General features: G+C 47.3%; 8 protein-coding genes across 8 annotated transcripts; 5 read left to right on the plus strand and 3 right to left on the minus strand.

The window, feature by feature from the left end:
- Positions 1-5,736: 5,736 nt before the first annotated feature.
- On the plus strand, positions 5,737-6,714 carry FIESC28_01462 (uncharacterized protein; the record flags this gene model as incomplete). The annotated part of the gene is made up of 1 exon (XM_031155612.1): positions 5,737-6,714. One exon carries the CDS (start codon positions 5,737-5,739, stop codon positions 6,712-6,714), a length of 978 nt encoding a protein of 325 aa, XP_031020300.1.
- A 208-nt stretch (positions 6,715-6,922) lies between these two features.
- FIESC28_01463 (uncharacterized protein) lies at positions 6,923-8,250 on the plus strand (the record flags this gene model as incomplete). The annotated part of the gene is made up of 5 exons (XM_031155613.1): positions 6,923-7,062; positions 7,118-7,317; positions 7,722-7,923; positions 7,988-8,170; positions 8,229-8,250. 5 exons carry the CDS (start codon positions 6,923-6,925, stop codon positions 8,248-8,250), a joined length of 747 nt encoding a protein of 248 aa, XP_031020301.1.
- Positions 8,251-8,353: 103 nt separating this feature from the next.
- Positions 8,354-9,534, minus strand: FIESC28_01464 (uncharacterized protein; the record flags this gene model as incomplete). Its single annotated transcript, XM_031155614.1, has 2 exons — positions 8,354-9,438; positions 9,492-9,534. The coding sequence occupies 2 exons, from the start codon at positions 9,532-9,534 to the stop codon at positions 8,354-8,356; spliced, it is 1,128 nt and encodes a 375-aa protein (XP_031020302.1).
- Positions 9,535-10,334: 800 nt separating this feature from the next.
- FIESC28_01465 (uncharacterized protein) lies at positions 10,335-12,414 on the plus strand (the record flags this gene model as incomplete). The annotated part of the gene is made up of 3 exons (XM_031155615.1): positions 10,335-10,518; positions 10,566-11,341; positions 11,395-12,414. The coding sequence occupies 3 exons, from the start codon at positions 10,335-10,337 to the stop codon at positions 12,412-12,414; spliced, it is 1,980 nt and encodes a 659-aa protein (XP_031020303.1).
- Positions 12,415-13,507: 1,093 nt separating this feature from the next.
- On the plus strand, positions 13,508-14,101 carry FIESC28_01466 (uncharacterized protein; the record flags this gene model as incomplete). Its single annotated transcript, XM_031155616.1, has 1 exon — positions 13,508-14,101. One exon carries the CDS (start codon positions 13,508-13,510, stop codon positions 14,099-14,101), a length of 594 nt encoding a protein of 197 aa, XP_031020304.1.
- A 1,893-nt stretch (positions 14,102-15,994) lies between these two features.
- On the plus strand, positions 15,995-17,166 carry FIESC28_01467 (uncharacterized protein; the record flags this gene model as incomplete). Its single annotated transcript, XM_031155617.1, has 3 exons — positions 15,995-16,167; positions 16,220-16,495; positions 16,545-17,166. The coding sequence occupies 3 exons, from the start codon at positions 15,995-15,997 to the stop codon at positions 17,164-17,166; spliced, it is 1,071 nt and encodes a 356-aa protein (XP_031020305.1).
- Positions 17,167-18,639: 1,473 nt separating this feature from the next.
- Positions 18,640-19,695, minus strand: FIESC28_01468 (uncharacterized protein; the record flags this gene model as incomplete). Its single annotated transcript, XM_031155618.1, has 1 exon — positions 18,640-19,695. One exon carries the CDS (start codon positions 19,693-19,695, stop codon positions 18,640-18,642), a length of 1,056 nt encoding a protein of 351 aa, XP_031020306.1.
- A 542-nt stretch (positions 19,696-20,237) lies between these two features.
- On the minus strand, positions 20,238-20,833 carry FIESC28_01469 (uncharacterized protein; the record flags this gene model as incomplete). Its single annotated transcript, XM_031155619.1, has 2 exons — positions 20,238-20,303; positions 20,357-20,833. The coding sequence occupies 2 exons, from the start codon at positions 20,831-20,833 to the stop codon at positions 20,238-20,240; spliced, it is 543 nt and encodes a 180-aa protein (XP_031020307.1).
- Positions 20,834-22,406: the final 1,573 nt, after the last annotated feature.

Raw genomic sequence — 22,406 nt, forward strand, 5'->3', positions numbered from 1 at the left:
TAGTAGTTGGGTCGGTGACGACCAGCGAATCCCCGCTGTTGTATGTTTTTGGCCTTTCCTTTTTATCCTCTATGAAATATTCCTTTTCGTAAAACAGTTCACTTTATCAGCAATTGATTCAGTGTCAAAGCATACAGTAAATTAATATAAACTCACACTCAGTCTCTAATGTAAATCCAGTTCTAGGGTTACAGGAACGTGCTGCTTGCACCCTATAGCTATCCTGCATCCCTGTATAGCATAGCAGTCTGACCTGTAGTCCTTGGGAAGCCAAAGTAAAGGCATTCCATTCAGAAGTATCCAGTCTTCTTCAACCTGTAATTTTCGTTGAGGTATGTCTTCTTCAACCCGATCATCCTGTAATGCCAAAAATGAAGATAAATTAAACCTTCCATGGTCGGTCTTGAGGGATAGTCCATCTTCAGAGAATTCCAGCCTTTCATAAGTCTTGCCGGTCATTATTGGATCTCTGCAGACCCCAGCAGATACGTTCCCAATGTAGAGCGCGCCACGGTGCGAAGCCGCTGCAAGAGTTCTGCCATCCGGTGAGAAACAAGCAACATTGATGGAACCCGCAACGTCTGGAACAAAACGTTTATGGTTGCCATTAACTGTGTGCCAGAACCTTACACTGCCATCTTTTGAAGCTGATGTCAATCTCCTGCCGTTCTGTGAGAACTTGATGGCATAGATCAAGCCTTTGTGCCCTCGAAGCTGTCGTGACGTCTCAGTCGCGTTGTCATAGACCTTGATTATGTTATCCTGAGTAGCTGACGCTATTTTAGAGCCGTCTGGCGATAATGTCACGGCGGTGACCAGACTGCGCGTTTCCTCGTTACGACCATAACACGTTTCTGGGGTTGTATCCCAAAGACGGACAGTCTTGTCAGTGGAGGCTGAAGCAAGCATATCGCCGTTGGGTGAGAATTTAATACTTGTGACTGTACCATGATGTCTTCCCAGTTCCTTGTGGGATGTGTATGTATCGTCCCAAATCCAGACTGCTTCATTGCATGCAGATGCCAAAGTACCTGTGCTAGGTGAGAAGGCGATCGCCGCGAAGGGTTGCCCATTTCCGTCGATCCTCCTCTGGAAAGTCCCTGTGCCGGTATCCCACAATAGGATCTGGGAGTTCTTGGAACACGACGCCAACACCTTGCTATCACGTGAAAAGGCAACTGCCACAACGAAAGCAGTGTGTCCTTCGAGTCGTTTGAAACGTTGCCCCTTCTCATCTGACAACCCAACAGTGTTATCATGTGATGACGACGCCAGTCTCATACCGTCAGGGGAAAACGCGACGGCAGTAACGTGTCTTTTATGCCTCTCAAGGACTTTCCAACACCTGCTACTTGCTCTATCCCATAGCCTAATTTTACTATCCCGTGACGCTGAAGCTATCGTAGTACCGTCTGGTGAGACAGTCACGGATGATACAGAAGCAGTATGTCCGGCAAGCGTTCCCTGCAGTTTGCCTTCTTCGGCGTCCCAGCTGTAGATATTGGAGTTGGCACAACTTGACACAACCGTTCTACCATCTGGAGAGAATCTCACATCTCTCACTGAACCGAAACGTCCACGCAAAGTATGGCGAACCGTGCCTGTCTGTATGTTCCAGATACGTATTGTCTTATCATGTGAACTGGAGGCAAGTGTATGGCCATCTGGCGAGAACGCAACACCTGTAATCACATCCTTATGGCCTTCCAGTATTTGCAGGGAAAGATCCCGATGTTCACACAACCCTTCAATAGATTTGATGAAAGGCAGCCTTTGGCTCCAGTGAGTCTTCTTTATTCGGCTGCTTTCCGGGCTGAAAGTCAGTGCGGATCCGTAAAGCTGTATCGGAGCTCGACTTATAATGCCCCCAAAACTGAGAATAAATCTGTTGGCGTCCTCAAGAAATAACACAAGATTAGATGCAGGTCTGTCAGGTGCCTAGAGCATGTCAGGATGTTTTGTTCCAGCATTGAACGTAGAGGTATACCTGTAGGGTCTGCAAAAGCCTTCGAATGGAAGGTACAGCTTCTGAGAACCACCCCATGGCAGCAAGAGCCTCTATCCAGTGGAGAAACTGGCATTCTAAATACTCCAGGACAGTTTTGTCGTCAACGAAGCCTTTCTGAAAGCCACTACTGCGACTTTCACAGAGGTGAGAGGCCCAGTACCGGCAGTAGTACCTTATCGAGGTCGAGCAATCTGAGGTAGACCTCAATGGTGGCTTTTGCTGTTCAGTAGAACGCTTTGACTCGTTGGGGCCATGCTTTGATGTCATCATTGCTTCGATACACCGCCGGCAAATGTCTGAATGGCCGTGACTTAGTCCACCTATTCCAAGCCTTGATTTGTAGACATTTGTGAGATACTCTCTTGCTGACTGATGTCTGATATGCACCATTTCTTCAGTTATACAAAGAAAGGACCCGCACTCTTTGACAACTGTTTCCACATCAATAGTCGACCGCAGCGAGCCAAGTGTGTAGACCTCGAAAGCGGACAAGGGACGATAAGCCAATAGGACAGAAATTAGAGTATTCTTGCAGTCCCGCACATCGACACTCAGTCTCCTCTCAATTCTAACCATAATATGTTCGTATAAATCATCCAGTTCTTGTGGTAAAGTCTTGATGTTATCAAGAGCGTAGGCTCCGTTAGTGTTGTTAGCATCAAGCTCTGCGAACACAATAGCAACCCACAAGAAAATTCCATTAGCACGTTGGTTGATCTCAGACGACACTCCTTCAATGACCTCGTCGTCATAGCCCTTCCTCCTATGGAGGGAGGCTATCTTGTAGTTGATATAAGCACTGACTGCTTCCTCCAAATTGTGAGCACCGAGTTCGATATCGGAGAATAGACCATCTAGTTCTCGGTGATCGGCAAGGTCGATTTCAGGACGGCCAGAGACCAACCATCTGATCTTTTGCGTTCTAGAAATCGAGGTCGAGATGAGATGGTAAAGTTCACGAAGCCCCGGGGTGCCAGTCTCACACTCGTCGAGAGCATCGATGATAAAATGAACAGGTAATAGTTCTGGGTCCTTTGTTATCTCTGAGAATACATCCTCTAGTGTTCGGAATGCTATTTTGTTGTCTTCAAAAAGTCTAGGGCCGACGGGATCATACTGCTTCCTTAGATGGCGTATGAGATGGGGTTGTTGCATAAGGAGCTCCCAAATGAGCGATCGTAGAACCATTGCCGCATTGTTAAGTTGTCTTTCTCCACCCTGACAAAAGAAGAAACACAAGCTATGCCCCGATACCTTGCATTGCGTGTTCAGTTCTTTGATAATGCCAATCAGAAGCATTGTTTTGCCAGTGCCTGCATGCCCATTGAACCAAAGTAACTGGTGCTGTTTGGGTGAAGATTCTTGATTCGTCCAATCAATGAATCTCAAAAATTCCCCTTCATGGAGGATCCACTGGTACGAGTCAAGAAGAAGTCCACCCTTTTGGACCTCGATCTCTCGCATGTGATCCTTTGGAATGACTACCACGAGCTGCTGGAGGCAACTCAAGTCCTCTTTGGTCATGAATGATATTCCATTAGTGACTTTCTTCTCAAGGGTTCTCTCGGATTTGTCTGAATCAATAATAAGTTACGATTCTTTTCTAAGCGAAGTTCTCGATATACACACTCTGCTTTCTCGCCATGTTCCTTGCGCAGTCACGCACAGCGAATCTCTGTACCTGATCGTCAAGATACGTTCGAGTCACCCTTTCTATCTCTCCTTTCTTCTTATGTTCTTGAAGGCCGATTTTCTGGAGCCCCTGCTCAACGTTGAAGCGATAATAACGCTTCCCATCGAAAGGTCCCCTCCACCGGGAAATGAAAGACGTCGCAGTCTTTTCGGTGTCTGTCACGATCTTGACAAGTGTTTCGGTCAGGAATTTGGGCATCCAATCCTCGATTGCTGCCATGTCGGGCTTCCCAGTACCAATAGAGATGAAACACTTAACCAAAGGCTGCAGGTTACCCGAGTCGGGGCACCATATATCCGATGCTTCTCGCTCTACTACGTTAACTGGGTTGTTCTCACCTAACGCCGCGTCAACAAATTGGTGGTCACCGATTTGGACCTGATCAAAAAAGCCAGTGGCCGCCGAGGTTGCCAGAGCGGCCTCGCAGATAGTAGCAGGGATGTTTGCCGCCCCATCAATCAGCTCATAGCTTCTAAGTCTAGTAATGTCGTACGGCTTCTTGGAAGCGGTACAGACAACACTAGACTCGTTAGTAATTGCCTTCGCAACGGTGATGGAGCGATCTTACACATGACAACCACGCTTTTCGCCGTCATGCAGGAGGGCCTGACGGCTTTCATTGTTGTTCTCAATGACGGTCTCAATCGCAGCCCTGAGCTTTCGCGAATCGAAGCGTGGCTGCATCGTTCCACCACCTTTGACTGGAAACCTATGAAGTCTTGCACCAAATACCTCCTCCATCAATTCGTTATAGGCCTCGATACAGTCGTCAACATCCATCTCGAGTCTCCCAAGCATTATTGCAATCAGTCTATTGGTATCAATATAGATCGTCTCTGCGTGTAGATGACACTCACCCACCTGTGCTCGTACCCCCAATGAGATCGAACACTTCACAGGGCTTAGCGTGACCTAGACCATTTTGCGTTCGTTCGTGGTTCACCCGTCTCATAATGTTTTGCAGGACATAGAGCGTCGAGAGTCCTCTCACCCCACCACCATCGAGCGACAAAAGACAGATACCAGTGGTATCAATTTCCTCTGGCTGTCCATCAGGCCCGAGTCTTAACGACTGAGACATGGTCTGCGATAGTATTGCGGGCCTTACTGTGTGTAGAGAGGGATGTATGATACAAAGGATGACATGGGAAAAGGTGACCTGTGCTGACTTCGTTGTTGTCCTCTCAGTATGTCTTTGCTACAGATTATATAGATTGTAAAGCATATGAGGTAGCCTGCGGGGATGTTGACAGAGGTTTCGGCTCGGTCAAGCGCACAGAGTGTGACTGCGTGGCACAATCCACAACTCCACACTGATGTGTGATAGACGCTGTGGGGTCAATGCCAGCGAAATTGGCTGACCACAGGAAAAGGCAAAGGATTCGCCGTCTGTTTACAAGTATCAAGAACAAAACCCGCTCTGTGTCAGCAACCGAACAGCTGTTCGATGTTGATTGGTACTCTTCAGTCATGTTACAACCAGCCACAGTCTTCAGCAGCAACCATCGTTACAGAAATAGACTCACTCCATCCATATAAGTCGACCTGCTTGTTGAATATTGAGCCCAATCTTATCAATCATATTACTGAGGATCATATCATGGCTGGATCAAGAAGTCTGTCGCTATCATCCGCATATCAGGCAGTCGCCAAGACGTCCATGTGTCATGCGGAGCCCTCCGTGGGTCTCAATTGGCTAAGCATATGAGGTCTTTCATCTAGACGCCTCTATGTGCAAGGATAAGACTGCGGTATGCAGATGGGCATTCCGAAAGGCGGCCCGAGCCCATCAGCCGCTTCTTCAACGGAAGATCTGCCTGTTGATCCAACCCTTGGCGCAGACCAGGAAACAGGGTAATGATGAGAGTTTATCAAGCATTCTAGACCAGATTGGTATTCCAAAATATCCAGTATTAAATGGACTTGTCACATGTCTTATGCATTGCATACCCTCTTCGCCTTACTGCGCAAGTCTTGGGATCCAACCGGCATTAAACAATACAAACGAAGAAACAAACTTACCCCATAAACGGCCATGGGTCTTTCTGATCTCTTCTGTTGGCGACGACTACGCGATATATCGCCAGACAGTGTTCGAGTGGTTGAAAGACATTCTCGGCAGCGTCCCTCGCATCGTCGCCAACGACGACAAACTTCACCACCCAATTCCTCACAGGGCACAGTCCAAGTTCGTGATACGCATGCTCATCCCTCCCATCAGCGGCGACTATCACGCCGCCAACAGAGAACTCGGCAGAGGAGACAGAGGGAAGGAAGTTGGAGGGAAAGGGATCCACAATCAGACTCAGATGCGTACCAAACAAGTCTCTCCACCTACAATGCAGACAGAGGTCAGCCAGGCACCCGCATACCAGCTGATAATGAGAGCGGGAGGGATTCGCAGTCAGGCTCAGACGTGTACCGGACAAATATCTCTATCAACATTGCAAACAGGAGTCGCCCTGCCTCCAGCGAGCCTGCTGATAATGAGAGGGAAATCTCTGATGCGCATCAATCGGGTTTTTCTGTCAACGATCTACACAGCAACCAGCAGGCCTTCAGCGAGCTAAGTGCTAGCGAAATGAGGAATGGTTCACAATTACACTCAGCAGAATTCCAAGACAATCTCTCACTCAGTCACTTGGGCAGCAGCCAGCAAGCGCCCAGCGACATTTCTCAGATCTTTCCCCTGGCACTATCAGCAGTTCCGATCCCAGAAGCCGACGAGGAGGTCACGATCGATATCGCCGATATACCTATTCCAACACCTCCCCCATCAGAGTTTATCTCGCATCTCCACCAACACTCAGAGGACAGCACGTTCGATTTGATGCAACAGTACCTTTCTTACGAAGAGTCTCTGCGCAAAGTCTTTGCTAATCCCCCAACGGGCGGGAATAATATTGACGATTTTGCTAACCTTATTTCTATCTACGACAATCCACATATTCACAGCATAACAACCGATCGCGATGATGATGTACTGAACAGCCGTTATATCATGAAGCTCTAGCCGAATGCCATCATAAAACATGGTGATTTGGCTATTACACCAACTATAGAAGATTACCGTCAGCGCTTCGATGCTTTCACCTACGGTTAGTCTTCTCATGGCAACTTTGTTCCAGATATTGGTGACAGAAATACTCACATTCCCAGGGACCTTAGTTGGACTAGGTATTATATCCGCACCGGAGCACTCGAATTCTTATTTTGCTGACATGAGTCAATTCGAAGCCGAGTTAGACCACGTCGTGGTTGCGGGTTCTGCCACACTGCTGCCTTTACTACCCCGCCGAAAGGATATTGGCAAGATAAAGGAGGCACCAACAATAGAAAAGCCATGGGAGGCTTACTATAGGTAGGTTGCTCCATCCATTAGGATTCCTTTTTAAACGTTCACTTACTTGATATAGACACGTTGCGAAATCGAGTGACATTGACCTTTTCCTCTATGGTCTGGAGAGCGAAGACGATGCGATCAAGCTAATATACGAGATAGAGCGCCAGGTACGGGAACGACAAGGGCTCGCACAAGGAGCCGGTCTAACTTTACGGTCTGAAAATGCCATCACATTTATTGCACCTCGATGGCCGTATCGCCACATCCAGGTACGTACGCTCAACAGTTCTGGAGATAAACCTGTTTCTTAAGAACATCTTTCACCTTAGGTTATACTTCGACTATACAAATCGATTAGTGAGATGCTTACAGGATTCGACGTTGATTGTGCCTGCGTTGCCTTTGACGGCAAAAATGTATATTCGAACCCGCGAGGGGTCTGTTCAATTGCCACTCGTACCAACAGTATTGATCTCAGTCGTCGAAGCCCATGTATGTAATCTGCTCTACGTGGCTGACTCTCTCCTTCCTCTTTTTCTTCCTCTTCCTTTCCTTGTTGGTGCTAATTGAAGAAGCTTACGAGTATCGTTTATGGAAATACCGTCAACATAACTTCGATGTGTTCTGGAAACATCTCGATCGACCTCGACTCGATACTTATCTATTATCAACTACAGAACACGTTGGTGACCTTCAAGGGCTAGCGCGTCTACTATGGTCGGAGTACAATGTCAAGGGTCGATTCACCGTGTATCGTATCGCCCGACACCGGTACCTACGGACCCTGATGCGAATCAATGATGTCAATGTGAATCCATCATCACCGAGCGCCTACGCGGCCTACGATGTTCCATATGGGGAGCGTTATGATGCAGAAGAGTAAGTCAAGCTCTATCATGCGCACCTCTGATGAATACCTCCGAAGCTAACTGGCAATATCAAGAATTCGAAAATTCATCCTTAGTTCCTTTCCCAACGCGTTTTTCGGAACTGTTCGAGAGGCCGTACCTCTAGACGAGGAAGCCAATGAAGAAGATTCAAGGAGTGGCAGAGTACGCTTCCTGGTGCATGATCCAGGACGCCAGATGATTGGGAGTCATAACCCAATAGTGACTGAAGATGATTGGTAAGTAGTTGTATTGATTTGGTTCCTATGGTACTTTTTCACTGATACCTATTTATAGGACTGAAGATGCATATATATAGACATACTTCCACTTTCTAGATACATTACGATATTCAACACCGTCACTCTTGTCTTTGGACGGGCCAGAAAGCACTAGCATGCATAGTATCTTCTTACTAGCCTCTACTCATCTTGAGGATATTTCGTACCACCCTGTCGTCGAATCTCATCCATGATCTCCATGACATGGATAGTCTCAGACCAGGGCATGATAGAGCTCTCTTTCTTACCAGCCTGTAAATCCAACGCCGTGTTGTCTGCTTCGAACTGGAAGCCCTGTCGAGGCTTCAGGCTCCACTCATACCGCTTGCCTTCAGGTTTAGCACCCTCAGACCAGCGAGGGTAAACGATAAAGGCGGTCGGATGAGACGGCGCGTTTCCTTCCAATTCGATGAAACCATCAGTGCCCTCAATACTTCCAAAGATATGCGAACCACCGCGTGCAGAGCTTCCCGTCGAGGTGATAACACCCTGTCGTCCACTGCTGGGGTAATGCAAGATAGCGCTGGTGCCAACTTCGACCTTGCCATTGAACGACTGCGTCGCCATGATCTTAGGCTTTTCGCTACCGATATCGCTCTGTGCTGCAGCCTTGGCTCCACCAGCGGCAGGGGTTGAGGGGTCCAGGGTCGTGATGGCCCAAGTGAGTGAGTAGATACCGATGTCAAGCAGGGTACCAGCGCCTAGTTCGATGTTCTTAAGTCGCGAAGTTTCGGGAAGAGCATCCAAGTCCCAGTGCGCGTGGAAGTCGCAGTTGGTGCGTGTAACCTCGCCAATGACCTTGTCTTCGTACAATTGCTTTCTGATCTCAGCGATCATAGGTCGGTGTCGCAGCCACATGGCCTCAGCAACATAGACGCCCTTCGCCTTTGCAGCCTTAAAAACCTCACGGGCCTCTTTGGCGTTGATCGTAAAAGCCTTCTCGCAGAGAACGTTCTTTCCGGCATTGATAGCCGCCATGCAGTCGCGGTAGTGAAGGCCGTGAGGGCTGCCGATGTAGATGCAGTCGATCTCGGGGTCATTGTAAAGTTCTTCGTAAGTACCGTACAAGACAGGCTTCTTCTCGACGTTGGTCATGAATTTGTCGACAAAGTCTTGGCCCTTCTTCACAGACGATGCGCCAATGGCATGAATGATGTGGTTGGCTTTCGCATCGTCCCTGGGAGAGACGAGGTCTGAGACGAACCAGGAGGAGATGAGACCAGCGGCTGTGTATCTGATGTCAGGGTGACAGTGCATGGGTTGGTGAATTGGGACTTACTCAAGATGCCCCAGCGGCAGGTTGGAATCTCCTGGTTTGCCATTTTTACTAATTTTCTTCTTTCGATTGAGTGAATAGTTGTCTGTCGAAAGATCCTTTTAGTCTGATGGATAATTGACTTTCCAGTATTGCGGGGTAAAATGGACCTCCATTCATTACGTCAGTGTTTAGGCAAGACTCTGATGCTATATTTAGAATCAGTTCACCGGCTAATTACAGATCGATCACTACTTTAAGATAACTATAATTATTAATTTTACTGAAAAGGTTTTCTTTTATTGTAAAGACATAGTAACTTTCTTTAGCTAGTAAATTGTAGACTGGTTGTTGTACGGGGTCTCGTGTGTTTGCACTTAACTTCATGTACAACTCCACCTGGCTTAATAGACAGATAAGCTATAACTGCCCGTTGCACAATCTCTGACACTGCATGCTTAAGTAACAGCACCTATAGATAAACGCTCTTAAATCTAATCGCATTGTCCTTCGGGGGAAAAGAGCAGTTTGGGGGCGCTGTAACAGATAACATTCTTAGGAGCCAATAATGTGGTAGTTAGGGACTTCAGCTGACCCCGGTGATATCAATAGTCTGTGTAACAGCAATGTCCACTGGATGGCCTCAAAGGTACCAAGGTTAGCCGGGCGAGATTAGTCCCCCTAGTAAGGCTTTTTGAGATGCACATTCTGTAATCCGCACACATTAGTGTATCAGTAAGGCGGATCTCAGCCACAAGGCTGTAGTACTTGAACCAAGCCCCCGCTTTCTGCAAATCCATCTCCTGTCTCTAGATATCGCGTTCTATCCTCCAATCTACTGAATATTGGCTACCAGTCTTCGTCACAATGGAGCCTGCTACGAAGCCTGAGAAGCGAGGTCTAATGGCTATATCAGAGCGATCAGATTCCTCTGAGGCTGAGAACAAAGTTACAGCAGGAACCGCTCAATCACTGAGGCAGTCAGCACCCTCTTTGCTGAGAAGGGTCGGTGCGCCGATAGCTCTTCTTCTTGTACCTACCCTTTACATAGGTATGTAATCTTACAACAGTATTGTATGCATTCTCACGCTCGACTAGTCCTCGTCTCAATGGTTTTCTACTTTCACAACAAGGAACAAAGCTCTTTCGGCGATACAGTAATTGAAATCCTTCAAATTGCCTCTACACTGTGGCCTGTTACATTCGCCGCTGTGCTAGGGCCATTTCTTAAGACTGTCGCACTACTGAAAGCTGAGAGGGGCACGACATTAACTTCTCTCGAATTTCTCCTTACCAGTCAGACAACAGCTGCCGCATTAGTAAACCTTCTAACACTCAGAAGAATCAAAGAAGTGACCGCTGTTGTCGTTGCTGCAGTCTGGCTATTGGGCCCCCTAGGAGGTCAAGCAGCCCTTCGCTCCATCCACATACAGCACAACATCAACACTACACAGACACCAGCCCTTCACTATCTTGGTAATAACCAGAGTGAAATCGAGGCATATTATAGTCATGGAGCTTATGTACACTACGGCGCATCGATAAGGTCAAACTTCATTGCTGGAATGCGGGGTATCTACTCTGCCCCATTCTCCAGTCCTGATATTCTAGTCTTACATGCCAATACCAGCAGTCCCAACTTTGACAATGTCATCAAGGAACTTGGGGGTACAGCCCAGGCACCTCGCCTTGGGTACCGAGACTTGTGGCGCAATGTACGTGTGCCTTTCCTTGAGCCTTTACCTGGATATGACGACGAGAATCCTACATCATGGGTCACAGTCCCATTGGACGAGATTGTGCCTTATGTATCTCTCATAGGGCTTCCAATTCGAACCCCATTTCTCAATGGAGCTGGCAACTTAACCATGACAGTTCGATTCCACTATCAAAGACTCAACTGCGGTGAAGACCTAGACGGTGCCAGCTGGGTCAAAAACGGTTCCACGTCCCTGTTTTCCATAACACAACCTCCCCCGTCCGATTAGCTTTGCAGTCTTACGAAACCATCTTTTCAGGTTTCGAAAGTAACAAAGGCAACCAGAACAAAAGTGTCAGGGGCTACCCGAACATCTGGTTTGACATTGCAAATACATCTGCAGCACGTCAACAACTGAAAACGAGAGGTGTCCAGCTTGAGGCGCATTCTAATCTTCAGCTTGTTCTAGGGGGCGAGTGTGTATTTTGTGCTGTAAGCCCTTGCAAGGAGATTACGAGATTGAGGCTTTGCGATATTAGTATCTCATATACCGAGATGGCAATAGGATGCACCAGAGTAACTCCTGATGCCGACCTTATATGTCGAGCCGTCCGCATACGGCGAGCGCCTTTTCACCCCAACCAGGGAAACTTAACGGCCCTGTCTTCTTTGCGTATGGCCCAGAGTGTTTTGTTCGATATCCCATTCACCGGCGCAACTGAACACGGAGGTCAAAAGGGGCCAAGCACCCTGGCATATTATCTAAGAGACCCAACGAGCACACTGAGCCGCCAGGGTAATAGGCCTTGGAACACAACACTCGACCGTGACATTCAGGGCTGCTACACCCATACATCTGCACGACTTCTAGAAAGACGGCTTGCCACGGTTTTGAATACCTTTGTTGTGGCATCCTATAACCTGACTGCTCTGACCGGTGGCGATGGAGTCATTATAGAAGATGTTGAGTTTCCTTGGAAGAGCAGTACAGCGACCTGGACTCAGTTTGCGAAACGCACCTACGCGGTCGATTGGTTGTGGCTTAGCGTTACAGTTATCTCCACGGCGGCGTTGGTTATCTGTGCAGTTGCCAACGTGATCATTCGATGGCGAATTCGGGCACCAGATTTCCTCACTGGTGTACCTGGCTTGACGAGGGATACTCCGTTCGTTAATATCTCGAATCAGGCTGGAAGTGGTTTTAGTGGTGAGGATCGTTTGAAGGTTTTTGGGGATGTTCAGGTTTAGATTCGCGACGTGTACCCCGATCAAGACGTTGGAAGAATTGCTTTGACAACTGATCTAACTCAACAAACGCTGAAGCTGGATCGATACTATGAGTAGACACGGTTTACCCACCAGCTCTAGCTATTTAATGACGTTGATTAAGTCACTCTATTACGTTATTTACATAAGCTATTTCAACCCCGATTTATCGTTATCGATAAGACGGCTACCCTATAACGGTTTTATTCCAACGCGTAACTGGAACTGCCGAAGCACCTACACCAGGTGATAGTAAGCAAATGGAGGTTCAGACTCTGACTTATTAATTGTCATTGTATTATCCAGGTGCGGGTACTTCAAGACTTTAGACTTAGCCGGGCGTTGTTCGTGACAGTAAATGTTTCCCTTGCGCTGTTTACCGTTTATGGACGGCAGAAAGAAACAGGCACACAGTGGTAGATCATTTTCTGTGAGATAAAAACTCGCATTGTGGTAAACTAGAGTTCACACGTCACATGCCTCTGATGTAAATGTTCTGTTCTCGACGAATATTCACAAGGAAAACCCGCCATTACAGAGTTGGTCCCCGCATCAGGAGCCAGTGGATGATTGGTTATCCGACGCGTATAACCCCTGCATTAGTGGTAGTTGTAGGGCGCGGTTTTTCGTGACAGGACAAACTAAAGTCTTCTAGCCTCTGTCAAAGCGCGTTCTCGCATTCCGAATTGAGGCTAGACTTTCATCAGAAGACAAATTGATTCACAATTAAACTTTTCATGGAAATGAACGTTCTTGACTCCATTCGGTAACTGCCGACACAATGGGTCAATGCCGAGAGGGCCTTGACGATCTTTTGGTTTCTCGTCCTATCAAATCGCGACAGTAGGTTCCCTGTGGATCACGAGGTTCAGCTCTCAGGCATCTTCAACGGACCGACGGCGTGAGCGATCCCACTTTTATTATCAAGCTCATTCAGTGACAACCCTTAATGCAAAGGAGATGGATTATATAAGGTCATCCCGAACGCTGTTTAGTTCCTTATCAGATCGTCAGTTTTCCAGCCAACTATCTCAATATTCATTTCACCACACTCTTTTGAACCCATTCCAACAAAATGCAAGTCACTAAGCTCTCTATTTTCGCCGCCGCCATGGCTGGCTCCGTCAACGCCGCTAAGCGTGACATTGACGCCTGCACCTCAGCTGCCAGCGGTCTCGTCGATGTTATGAGCGACATGCCCACTGCCGACAAGACCCTCGAAAGCTTCCTCGCCAAGCAGACCGACGTCGCCGACATCGCTGAGTCCTGCACTATCCCAGCAGTCACTGGCTCCATGGCCGCTGCTTATACCTCTTACGCCAAGTCCATGGTGAGCTGGGTTTCTGAGATGAAGGAGGATATTTCCAGCGTCTATGACGCTTGCAGTGATGTCCCTGAGGTCAATGAGCAGCTCTCTTCTTACGCCATTCCTGTCAGCGGATTCTGCTCTACCTTCGTTTGGGCTACTGCTTCTGCCACTGAGACTGGTACTGCCACTGCCAAGGCTACCAACTCTGGTGCCGAAGCGGCCACTGGCTCAGTCAGCGAGACTGCTGCAAGCACCGCCACCTCTACCAGCGCTGCTGAGAACTCTGGAGCTCGCGGTACTGGACTCGGAGTTGTTGCTGTTGCTGCCATCGCAGGCCTTGCGGCTGCTGGTGCCTACTAGGTAAGGGCTCTTTTATATTCTGGCCGATTGTATCTTGTTTTGCTAAAATTCTATCATAGACTTGAAGTGCCCGTTGTGCTGTTAAAGCCGCACATGATATCGCACGAGCTACTGTCAAGGAGAGGAATATATACTTGTACTCATCTGTGATCGTTGTATATCACATGGAGTATGCTGCAGCCTAGTTGCGTTTACTATTCTTAGTATATATACATAATTATCAAGTGTGTTGCAAACGCGTGCTAGACAAGGTCGAAAACATCATTTTGGGCTATAAACCTAAAACAAGCTTTTACAAACTATCACTCAATCCGACCTGATCCCCTGGGATCCGTTCCGCATTGCCTTCCGTAAAGCCGTGCAAATAGGATCCCCCGATGACATTGTGCCTGGACCCAGTTATCCTTCTTAGCACCATGAGAACATTGCATCCCTGGAGCGCATAAACTTGATTACCCTGCTGAGTATCCATAGAAACAAGACAGATGTCCCAAGCCTGTCGTTGCAAGCCGTCTCAATCGATGGAGTCGGAACAACCTTTCCATTGCTTTTCTGTTTTCTGGGCGCAGCTGAATGCAGTCCTCTTGACCGGTGTGACACGTCTGTCTCGAATCAAAGCCTGTTTGCGGCAGAAAGTAGGTCGAAGGTAAGTGTGTGCCGACTTGCTCTTTTACGCACCAACGGATGTAGCGAAGATTATATCAGCCTACCGAGGCAGAGACGCAACAGAAAGAGATACTTTTCAAAGCATACAATATTAGAATAAAATAGTCTAAATTCTTGACTAAAGTGACATAAGGTGAGAGTATTATTTCGTCTCTTAGGCTCTCACCGGCCAATTCTTCTCCCACTCTTACGGGCGCACGGTCATGTCCTGATAGCCACCATCTGGAAGTGCCTCATTGTGCGGTACTGTTCAGGTGTCATATGATTAACTGAGGCGGAGGCGGAAGATAATGCTGGTGAAGTCATGCCGAATGGTTGTATATAGCTAAGCACTATAGTAGTAAAACAAAGCTAAAGAGAATTAAGTAGTGCGTCTGGGATGGTACTTTTGAGTAGACTAATGACTTGTAAACTGACAAATGTGAATGAAGAGCGGCAACGGATGATGATAAAGAAGAAGAAAGATTAAGAAACGAACGAAAAGCTTTGATCAGTCTAATGGGAAGAGCACCTTCCGATGTCAAGTGGCAATATGGTGAAGGAAAGTGACTGTAAAAGGAAGTTGCAACTGGGACTCCCCTTGGTGCAGGTAGCAAGAAGCCCAATCGGGCATGACTACGAGGTTCGGTGATTACCAATAAGTTATTCCAAGCATCTTCATGGACGCAGGCAGTTCCATAAGTGGTTGCTTTTGCTATAAGCATTCTCTGTGCCTTTATGACCTCCAATTGCTAGGTCTTCCCGAGAGGCACTAATACAGTCTGTCTTTGGTGTATCAAATGAAATCGACCGCTGGGAACATAAGAGACCCATTGTTTCAGTCAAGTCATGCAAGCTTCAGACAACATCTGCTCCGCTTGATGTTGTCGCCCTGGGTCTTAGAAGATGATTTTTCTGTTACCCAATAGTATACAAGTAATCAGCCTAAAAGGCTCCCCATATAAGACCATAATCTGTAGCACCTGCCGTATTATCATGACACAAACGGCTAACGGCAACAACTGGTGCTTCGCCGCACGGCAGACCAATAGTATCAGAGCAAGTAGGAAAAGCCAAGACAGCCAAGAGTTCAGAACCAACAGAAGAACCAACAGAAGAAGTCACCGGGCCTTTAAGCGAGATTACCTAGCGCAACCAACTCAACTTACTAAATAGTCGCGTTCAGCGCCTTTTAAGCCTTTATCTCATGCCATATTGGTACTGTCGCATCTTTATCAGTTAGCCACGATGTTAGCTTTCAAACAGATATTCCTAAGCGCTGTCTTCCTATTCTCTCTCATAACCTTAAGCCTCAGTCAAGAGGAAAAGGAAGAGGAAGAGAAGAAGGAATATGATCCTACCGAGAACCGTCGTCCCGAAAACGTCACCGGGCTCGGTGACTTTTACAGCTGGGTCGGATCGTAAGTCTAATTCCTCTCAGTAATTCTTGAACGCTTAACTAACATTTTACAGATACTATAATGCTACGGTAGAGGCCGAGTTTGTAGTCGACTTTACTCCTTATGTCGAGCCCCATAAGCAATGCGAGGAGGTCAGGAACTTCTCTACTACCATTAAATACGATGCCATCCTTAGCGTTCTAGAACATCGGAAGGAGAACCCTGGAAATAATTCACTAGAATTCTGGCTTACTCTTATGCCGCAAGCCTCTGGGCCTACCAATGTCTCTGACTTCGGAGCATGGTGGATGCGCGATGGACAAAATCGCTCTTACGTTTTCTCGGCTCAGTAAGTTTAACTAAAGCGTTGAGTAATTTTTCACTAACATTTTATTCAGGCCACTTGATGCTCCTTACTATAGACTTCACACTGGCCCTGACTACTTCAACTTTACAACTACCCAGGTCACAGGAGGAGCTTACAATTTTACCGAAACAGTGGCAGGGCTAGATGCCGCAACCTGGCAGAATATGAAGGTACCGGTCTGCAATTCTACCGAGTACAAGGATGAGTGGAGAGTTACGATCTTGGACCAGGGATACTACTTTACACAAGACGAGGGTCTTTGGACTGGGTCGGTCGAGTATGACTATCCCAAGACCAGCTTACAGTTTGACAACAAGACAGCCAATATGACCTTCGCTGCCTTTTGGGTTGCATATGCGATCAAGCAACCGAATTATCACGAGGTTGTGGATAATCCGTCACTACCTACATGGAGGCATAGTAGCGTGATTGGTCGCGTCTCCTTTAACTTCTCTGGTGTTCTCGATGAATATCATTCTGACGTTCTGAGTCTCGAAAACTCTTCACCTGTGTGGCAGCGTACAGTTGGGTTCGGAAACAATCCTGCCAATATTGGCTACGGTGATACTCCAGACAACGGGGCAGATAGGACAATTGGTGGGATTGGCTTAGCTTTGATGGCTGTCATTGTATCAATTGGAATAGTCCTATAGACTAGTATAGATTATAGAAACCAGTGCTCACTTCTATTCTTTTAACAGTGAGCTATTGAAAGAGAGCTCTGGTCCTTTCTCAATCTGATAACAGAGTCCAATCTTCCTGTTTGCCTACTAATAGTGTCTCATTTTCAGGCATGAATATCATCTCCAATTGTATGTTGATATCCTCTTCAGAAGCCTCAACTGTCTCTACTTCAATAACATCTTGATTATCTTCATCCTCGTTATCTTCGGCACCTCGTGAACTCTCAACAGATATCCATCGGGGGGACTTCGAAAACTGCAATGCTTCAAGTCGTTTTCTAGAAAGCCATTTGTGCTGGACCTTGCGATATTGCAACGCACAGATGTACTCGCCTGGTGCCGTGAAACAGTGTTTTGAGAGCGATTCCAATCTTCCCCCACGGAAGGCTCCATACCCTCAATAAAAAGGATAGGTAGACCGGCAACAGCTGTAGAAATACCCGGGATCTCAACTCGGCCACTGGTGCTATACCCTTTACCAACTACATGGGTAATTCGCGCGTTTGTGATTGTGGAAAATCCCAAGATCATGAAAATGCGACTATCTTTATCGATCTGCCTCTCGATCCATTGTTGAGTACCAAGAGCTGACATGGCCTGATTGAACCATTCTTCAGGATTGTCAAGCACGTATGTATTGACACGTTCCCCCTTGATCTTGACGCAGGCCTTCAGCTGTTCTGAAAGTTCTGGTGATAATGAATTGCTAAGCACAGAGCTGAAGCCGGCCGAGTTCTCTTTGCATGTATAGCCAGATAATGCCTCGAACGGCGAAGTAAGCGTCCCGGGTATTTGATTGGCTGATGGGTTCGTGATAGTTTTGGTGGGGATGATCAATGTTTGTAATAAACCGGCCCAGCTTGACAGAGTTTTGCGGCAGAAACCGTTGCGGTGGGATGAAATTTAGAGGCATGTCAGTTGTTTAATGATCAGGAAGACGATTCGTTAGTCTGGTGTTAGGAGCAGCAATGGGATAATGTGTTAGCTATTTAACCCACCTTTGCGCATTTGATGCTCACATGAGGCCTCCACTATGGACAGAAGGCCTGTATACTGCATGCATAAGCTACGTGTGCTGCTATCATTTGTTTATTGCCATCTGATATCTTGATATTTGAATGTTGCCTGGGGCCTGCGCACCTGAAATTCGCCGATTCTTTTCGAATGGATCAACGCGCAGCGTGGCGGAGGCTGCAGCACTAGGCAACAGCCAATAGGCCCGAGCTATGAGGCTTGGCCAACCATTGGGAATCAAGTACAAGAGTAAACTGTTATTTGAACAATCAGGGTTCGCCCGGGCAGGCAGTGCAGCAAGTTAAGAGCCTTTAGCATTGTCATAAATTTAATCACCACACTACACTACGCGCTGAAGTGTGAATAGCCTGTACGGTGTCAGTAATAGTTTGATTAAGAACTCTATATAGAAGCTAAGCCTCGTAGACTTTAAACCTCCTGTCCATCGAGTACATTCTGGAATACCTCAAAGTTGCCATCTTTCTTTGGGTCAAAGACAGCAAACCACACCTCACGCCACCAGTTCCCCGAAAATTCATGCTCCCGCAGTACTTCCAGCCAGCAATGAGCCACATCCTCAGGCGGATTACTATAAACGCCACATCCCAACGCACCAAGCACAAGCATGTCGTGCCTGTTCACAGCAGCCATCCGTAGACAAAGTCTTATCTTGGCCTTTGTTGTATCGCGGCCACGATCATTAGCAAAGACTCTCTTTCCAGGTTCGGAGGTCTCATATTCATACTCATCATGCATCTTGGTCTTCAAAGTCTTCACTGGGGGCTTGTGAAGTGCGGCTACTGTCACAGCGCTTACAACCGGGAGGTCTCTAGCAGGGACGTTCATGATCGCATGCCCTGAAGCCAGATCCTGACGCATGATGAGTACGTAGGGACTATAGATAGCTTCGCTCCTCTCCATCGGATACAGACTCTTGTCCAAACTCATCGCGAGTGAACTTCGGTAACACAGTCCCTCCTCCTGTGCCATAGCACCATTGAGCCACCCTCCACCAGGACTATGGCGATTGGCAAAGTTGACGACCAAAGGCGGCTTGCTCCCGTGGTTCGAGTTCGGAAAGTTGCCATAGAACAGCCCGGACAGATCAATAGCGGCGTTTAGAGTATCGCTGTTGACGACTTTGATCGTAGCGGGTTGTGGGTAGTGTGGACACATGGCGGGATGCAGCTGGTGGAGGGACTCGAAGGAATATCTCGTAGCATCCTCAGCCTTGTCTTCTGTACCGAGTTCTTCAAGAAGGTCTGGCAAGACCGAGAGGGTTTCTTGCGCTGTAGCACGGTTTTCTTGTCGATGCTTATACCTAGTGTGATCATGTGGTCGGCTAGGACCCGAGTTACTGGAAGACTGGTTTCGTTGGTTTGAGCCTGATGCTGATACCGCTGTTCTTTGTGATGCAAGCGCCTCATAATCGACTTCTCCTGAGAGGAGCGCCTTAAATTCCATATATGCAGGAAAGAAAGTCATATTGTTTTCCTAGTTGTGGAAGTAGTAGTAGTATTTATCCTTAGAGAACGGTAATTGCACGTTGGAGAGAGAAGTTCTTTAAAAAGGCAAAATAGTGGAAGAGCTAAGTTTGAGAAGGCTCAACATTCCCGGGTTAAATAACGTTCCTTGTTTACCTCAACACGTGTAATTTCGTAGCGCGCAATCAGCGTTCGGCATGGAGATGTCTGTGATCAGCAGCATTTGGGCGATGAACTTGTTCAGACAAGCCCCGCATCATAGAAACTCAGAGCAGAACCTTTTGTCGAAGGTTTGGTGGCACACTGTCGGCGAAACAAATTGTAAAGGTTAAAGGTTAATTATATCAAGGTTCGTCGAAACTTAATCGATGTAGGAAAGGGCCAGCAGTATGAAAGGCACAGACATGGATTGATAGTGGGATAATCGGAACATGAATCCATCTAAGCACGTTGCTCTACTCATTTCATAACAAAATATAGACAGCCAGCCGCCTCTTTTATCTTTCATCATGACATAATATGAATTCCTTCCCTTTCCCTCACTTAAACACAAGTGAGATCAGCAGTCTCCTGGTCGAAGGTGCATCGGTCGGTGTGAGTGAAAGAAAGCTATGAATAACTGTTAGCTCCCTTCGATATTCTGTAACTGGACTTAAACTTACGTTGATCAAACCACCATCACCCTCAGTGAAGAACTGGTTAGGAGCAGCAATGTACATGCACTCATAATCAGTGTTGAGAATACCAAGGCTAAACTCAACAGAAGACTGTCCATCAATGTTGGCAGGATCAGCAACCGAGAAACCCTGGTTGTAACAAGCAGCAGCCTGGAATCGCTCAGGATCGGGGTTGTTGGCCATCATAGCCTCAGTGGTCTGCACAGTAAAGGCCTCACGACCAGCGTCAAAGTTGGAGATGTCGCCGATGAAACCAACGGCCGCCTTTACGGCTTCGTTGACGATGGCAGTGACGGCCGCAGTACCAGCTGCGGTGAGAATGGCGGCGGTGACGGGCTCGCGCTTGGCAAGCTCACGGGTGTGGAGGGTGGTGGTGGTGAGGTGCTGCTCGGTAGGGACTGCGGCGGCGTTGACGATGGCGGAGCCAGCGAGGAGGGTGACGATGGTGGTGAAAGAAGGCATTTTGAAGATAGTGGTTGTTAAAGAAAGTCGCAGACTTTGTAGTGATTGAAGTAGTGGTATTGAAGTGAATGGTAGTGATGAAAGTGAAGAAACGAACTGAGCTGATGAGAATATGAGTTTAGAGCGAGGAATCTCTTGACATTTATAGAAGTTCTATTCTTTTTCTCTGAATAGCATCGTGACTCTCAAAATGTGGGATACTGCCTTGCCATCGGTTTGGCCGAAGCTATGAGACAAACAGTCCCCTGGTAAACCTTGCCCGTGATAGCTTTAAGGTTATTTCAATACGCCTTGGCGGGAATACGTTACAAAAATCGAACTACCGGCATACCATAAAATCTGCATTATCGTGAGTCTCAAACACGATATCGGCAGGGATGTCTGAATCTCAACCGAGGACCAGCCCTAGGAGCAGTCGGCAGTACCTGGTTTCATCTGGTGTATCAGCCAATGGACATTCATGCATGACGGACAGCTCTCCACTTCTCCTCGTGGCTAAATTACATATTGAAACTTGACGTCTTATCCGGAGTCCAGCTGAAACCAGGGTCTGAACTCTAAATGTCACTGGAGAATCAGGAAGCGAAAGTTCAATTGAGTTCCCTTAGCCAAAGGGCTGAATTCCGTAGTCTAGAAATAGAGAGTCTGACCAATAGAATCTGAAGCCTGGTCCGGGAAACTACCCTTCCGGTGTTAAGCTCCTTGACTGTTGGTAGAAACTCTAATTCGTCAATGGCAAGTTAAATGTAGTTAAGCTTGACTGACGAGTTACTGTATCCGGATGGGGATGATAGAAGCATCTCCCGAATCTGTCTATGATGCATGACTTTCGTTTTCTAAAGTGCTGGTTAGGTCCGCTGGAAAGGTTTGTACGGTATTGCCTCTCGACTCTATTTTTAGTGACTTCACGAGGTGGTGAACGTCTTTGGAATGGTAAAGTGGAGAGCCCCAGTAGCACTGACTCTTTACCACGACTCAAGCGGCCATCGTAGAACCACCAACAGGAAGGTCATAAACCAGTAGACTGACAAAATAAAACCGTTTCAAGCGCAAAAAAAGAACTGGACCAGCTAGCTTTCGACCGCGGCAGGAGTCGAACCTGCAATCTCTAGAGAATTTGATTTTGGTGAACCGAAATCTAGCGCCTTAGCCATTAGGCCACGCGGCCGGAACTGTTTGTTGATTGGCTCGCTTGTAGAAACGCTCATGTTCCTGGCGCGTGGATTTTCGCGTAAATCTCACGTCGCTCATTGTAGGGTAGGAAGCAAACAGAGGTCAGGAAGGTGAATCAGTTACATGACATGGTCTCTCTAGGAGTAAATATTAGTAGATACCATAATGAGCTTAAGAAGAATAATGTGTGTGATCTTTTTTTTTTTAACTTGGTCTCCTCTGGTGTAAAAGGTTGCTGAGTATTCACTTTCCCGTCTTCTACGGATGTTCATTAAGCACGATTCCTCACATGGACTTCACACAATCAACCGCTCCAATCTAATGACACCGAATCCAAACTTGGAAATCTCATTCAATCTCCTCAGAATACCTCAAACTCGGCTTTTGACCGAGTCTCTGA

This window comes from Fusarium coffeatum (genome assembly GCF_003316985.1).
Source record: "Fusarium coffeatum strain FIESC_28 chromosome Unknown BRIP53273_contig_38, whole genome shotgun sequence".
Classification (NCBI taxonomy): Eukaryota; Fungi; Ascomycota; class Sordariomycetes; order Hypocreales; family Nectriaceae; genus Fusarium; species Fusarium coffeatum.